Source organism: Propithecus coquereli, unplaced genomic scaffold (genome assembly GCF_000956105.1).
Source record: "Propithecus coquereli isolate 6110/MARCELLA unplaced genomic scaffold, Pcoq_1.0 Scaffold163, whole genome shotgun sequence".
NCBI lineage: Eukaryota > Metazoa > Chordata > Mammalia > Primates > Indriidae > Propithecus > Propithecus coquereli.
This window is the reverse complement of record NW_012140858.1, coordinates 469,630-473,420: the sequence shown is the minus strand read 5'-3', so window position 1 is coordinate 473,420 and position 3,791 is coordinate 469,630. Positions and strand designations below refer to the sequence as shown.

General features: G+C 45.1%; 1 protein-coding gene across 1 annotated transcript in view; it reads left to right on the top strand.

Annotated features, from left to right (window-relative positions):
- The first annotated feature begins 1,178 nt into the window (after nt 1-1,178).
- SVEP1 (sushi, von Willebrand factor type A, EGF and pentraxin domain containing 1) overlaps nt 1,179-3,791 on the top strand; it is a 239,569-nt gene continuing 236,956 nt past the window's right edge. The window contains exon 1 of the mRNA XM_012641129.1: nt 1,179-1,718. Coding sequence (XP_012496583.1) covers nt 1,179-1,718 — 540 coding nt within the window. The remainder of the gene's footprint in view (nt 1,719-3,791) is intronic.

Below are 3,791 nucleotides of genomic sequence, written 5' to 3'. Positions count from 1 at the left end.
ATCCTCATAGAAGGCTTCCCTGGCCTCTCCAAGGTCAAATCTGTCTACCTAAGATCTCCATTATAGCACTTAGCGTGGTCAGTTGTAATTATATATGTTTTGTATGTGAATATCTGATTAATGATCACCTCACTTGTTGCCCTGTAAGTTCCTTGAGGACATGATCCATGTACATCTTTGTTCCTCCTTATATTCCTGGTGCCTAGCACAGATCCTGGCACATCGTGGGTACTCAAAAAATATTTGTTAAATAAATGAATGAACAAATGGATGAATAAATAAATGTATGAAAAGGCACCACGACAAATCATCCCTATGGAATGTATTGGGGTAGATACAATCCCCTATATGATGCGATCTGAGGGAGCCCTCAGGGTCTGCGAGCTCACACACACCACTGATCAGAAATCCCCATCAGGAAAGTCCTACAAACATCTGCTCGGTGAGGGCGTTGGAGCACTGAAGGGGGGAAAAAGAAACACGAAAGGTGAGCAAGCAGTTTTCAAAGGATGCTTTCAACTCCCTGGCCAGTCCGTGTGTGTGTGTGTGTTTTCTTCTACAAAGTGTTTCCAATTACTGTGGCACTCTCGGTATCTGGATCCATCTCCAGCGAATTCCTCTGCAGCTCCTGCCAGACATATGGGATCAATCAGGGCTTCGGCGCTGGTGCGCTTGCTGCGGGAATGTTGACAGCCTGACAGGCGCGGGGTTCTGGTGTCATGGAATCTCCGAGTCGTTGGCTTGAACCTGGGAGGAGAATGAGAGGGGGAGGAGAGAGATAGAGGCAGAGATAGAGAAAGCAGAGAGGAGAGGGGAGAGGGAGAGACCGGGAGAGGCGGGAGAGAGGGAGAGAAGGAGGGAAGCGGGAGATTTTTCTTGACTGCCCCCTTTCCTTCAAACATTTTATAGGCTTCAGGGAGAGAGAGGAGGAGGAGAGAGGGAAGAAAAAAAGAGGAGAGCTAGAGGAGTAGAGAGCGCGCGCCGTTCCCTCCCGGGTCCCCGAGCTGCCGGAGGAGTCTGGATTGTGTCCCCAGTGTCAGATGCAAGGGCGCTGAGGCTCGCGGCCGCCGCCCCGCCGCCCGCTCCGCGCACGCCCCTCCGCGAGCCCGGCCGCCGGGCGCCTCTCCCCGCCCGGGCCGCCGCCTGCGCTCCGGGGCGGCCGCTCCGTCTCCAGCGCAATGTGGCCGCGCCTGGCCTTTTGTTGCTGGGGTCTGGCGCTCGTTTCGGGTTGGGCGACCTTTCAGCAGATGTCCCCGTCGCGTAACTTCAGCTTCCGCTTCTTCCCCGAGGCGGCCCCCGGGGCTCCGGGGCGGCTGCCCGCGCTGCCCGAGCCGCCCGAGCCGGGCGAGGACGCGGCGGAGAGCAAAGTGGAGCGGCTGGGCCAGGCGTTCCGGCGACGCGTGCGGCGGCTGCGGGAGCTCAGCGAGCGCCTGGAGCTCGTCTTCCTGGTGGACGAGTCGTCCAGCGTGGGCCAAGCCAACTTCCTCAGCGAGCTCAAGTTCGTCCGCAAGCTGCTGTCGGACTTCCCCGTGGTGCCCACGGCCACGCGCGTGGCCATCGTGACCTTCTCGTCCAAGAACAACGTGGTGCCGCGCGTCGACTACATCTCCTCCCGCCGCGCGCGCCAGCACAAGTGCGCGCTGCTCAGCCGCGAGATCCCGGCCATCACCTACCGTGGCGGCGGCACCTACACCAAGGGCGCCTTCCAGCAAGCCGCGGTAAGGCGCCCGCCCCTCCGGCCCCGGCCCTCGCCCCCGGCCCTTCCCACCCACCTCTGCCTGCCCAGATCTCCAGCCCGGGGTTCATCCTTGGGCAAGGCATGACCTCCCCAAGTCAAGCGTCCCTGTCCACACAGTCAGTCCTCGCCACCTCCTATTATTGCTGTGAGGGGTCCAATGGGATAACGGATTTTGAATGCTTAGAGACTTGTCAGGCTCCTTAAATGGTCCGCTTTGGGGACCCTGTTAGAAAGGGGTCCTTAAGATGCTACCCAGGTTCACATTTGTAAGAACAGACGGCATCCAAGCTGGAACAGGTGAGTACGGCTTACAAAGTATTTCTAAAGGTAGGACGTGGAGGGATCTGAATATTTCCCCAACTCTTTTTGAAGTTATTTTATGCTTTCATTAAGGTTCCTGTCCTTCCTATTTTTGCTCCAAGTTCTTTATTAGCTTTTTAGTATCTGGAAGATGAAGTCAGTTTTGGATGACGGACTTGTACAAAATACATCTCTTTTTCTGATTACAAAGTAATGAGAAAAGTCATAATATATGGAATATCTGACATAATAGCAAGCTAGTGTTTGTGGAATAAATGAAACAAAAAGGAGAAAAAAACCCACTATAATCCCATCACCCTTAAAAAGCCACTGTTTACATGTTGTTGAACATTTGTCAAATATGCACATCCATACATAATTTTAACCAAATTGGTATCTTGTTGTTTTGTAGCCTATATTTTTAATTTATTATATCATGATTGAAATGTCCTACATGAGCTGCGTACTATTCCATTGTATGCAAGTGCCATGATTTTTTTTTTTTTTACCAGTCACCTATGGTTGGACACTTAGGTTTTTTCTTAACTAAATTATAGTGAACACAAATATTTGTGGACCCCTCTAATTACTTCTTTAGGTAGAATTTCTATAAAAGTTTCTGAAGTAAAGGATAGGAACATTTATAAACTTCTCAATACATATTGTCCATTTCTCTCTTGGAGGGTTGTATAAATTTACATTCCCACCAGCAGACTGTCATACAATATCATGTATTATTATTTTTTTAATATCGCTGCCAATTTGATAAGTGAATAGAGGTATCATTTTAGCAAATTCAAATTTTTGATTTTTGAGGATGCATATTTTCTAGTACTTTTACTGGCTATTAGTATTTTTTCCTTTTATAATTATCTGGACATAATTTTTGCCCATTTTGCCATAACAGTGCATGTTTGTTTGTTTTTTCTTAATGATTTGTGAAAGCTCTTTATATAGTAAGGCCAGCAAGTCTTGTTCATATGTGCTGCAAGTGTTTTTCTAGTTCACTATCTTTTACTTTTGTATATAGAAGTGTTGTTAGATGAATGATTTATATTGTTATACACTCAAATCTATCAAACATTGTCCGTATGATTCTATATTTGCTTATAGTCTTAGAATGGCCTTCTCATTTCCCAAATCAGAGAAATAGCTTTACATTTAACAGTTTAATCAATCTGGAACTTATTTTTGTGTATGGTATGACAAAGATGTCATACCATTTTATTTTTTTGAATAGTTAACCAGTTGCCCCAGCACCATTTGCTCAATAGCAACCTGTCCTTTTCCAATTTATCATATATTAAATGCTTATGGGTATTTGATCTCCTCCTGGCTTTCTATTTTATTCCATTATTTATCTTATTTTTAATCTGTGCCAAAATGATTTAACTGTTGTAACTTTACAACATATTTAAATATCTGGTAGTGCAAATTCTCTCTCCTTTTCTCTTAGCAATTCCTTTTCTAATTAATTCTTACCCACTTATTATTTAATATGATTTTTAAATTTATTTTCACATATTACCAATGAAATCAGGGTTTTGATTTTAATGTAGAAATTATTGTATTAGCTTGGGAATTATTCGTATTTTTATAATAATAGTTCTTCCAGTTCAAAAGCATATATTCATTTATACATATGCTTTAGTAAAGTTATAGATTTTTAGGAAATAAGTCCTGTATATATTTTTCAAATTTACACCTAAATATATTCTATTCACTATTACTATCATGAATGGCATCTTTTAAA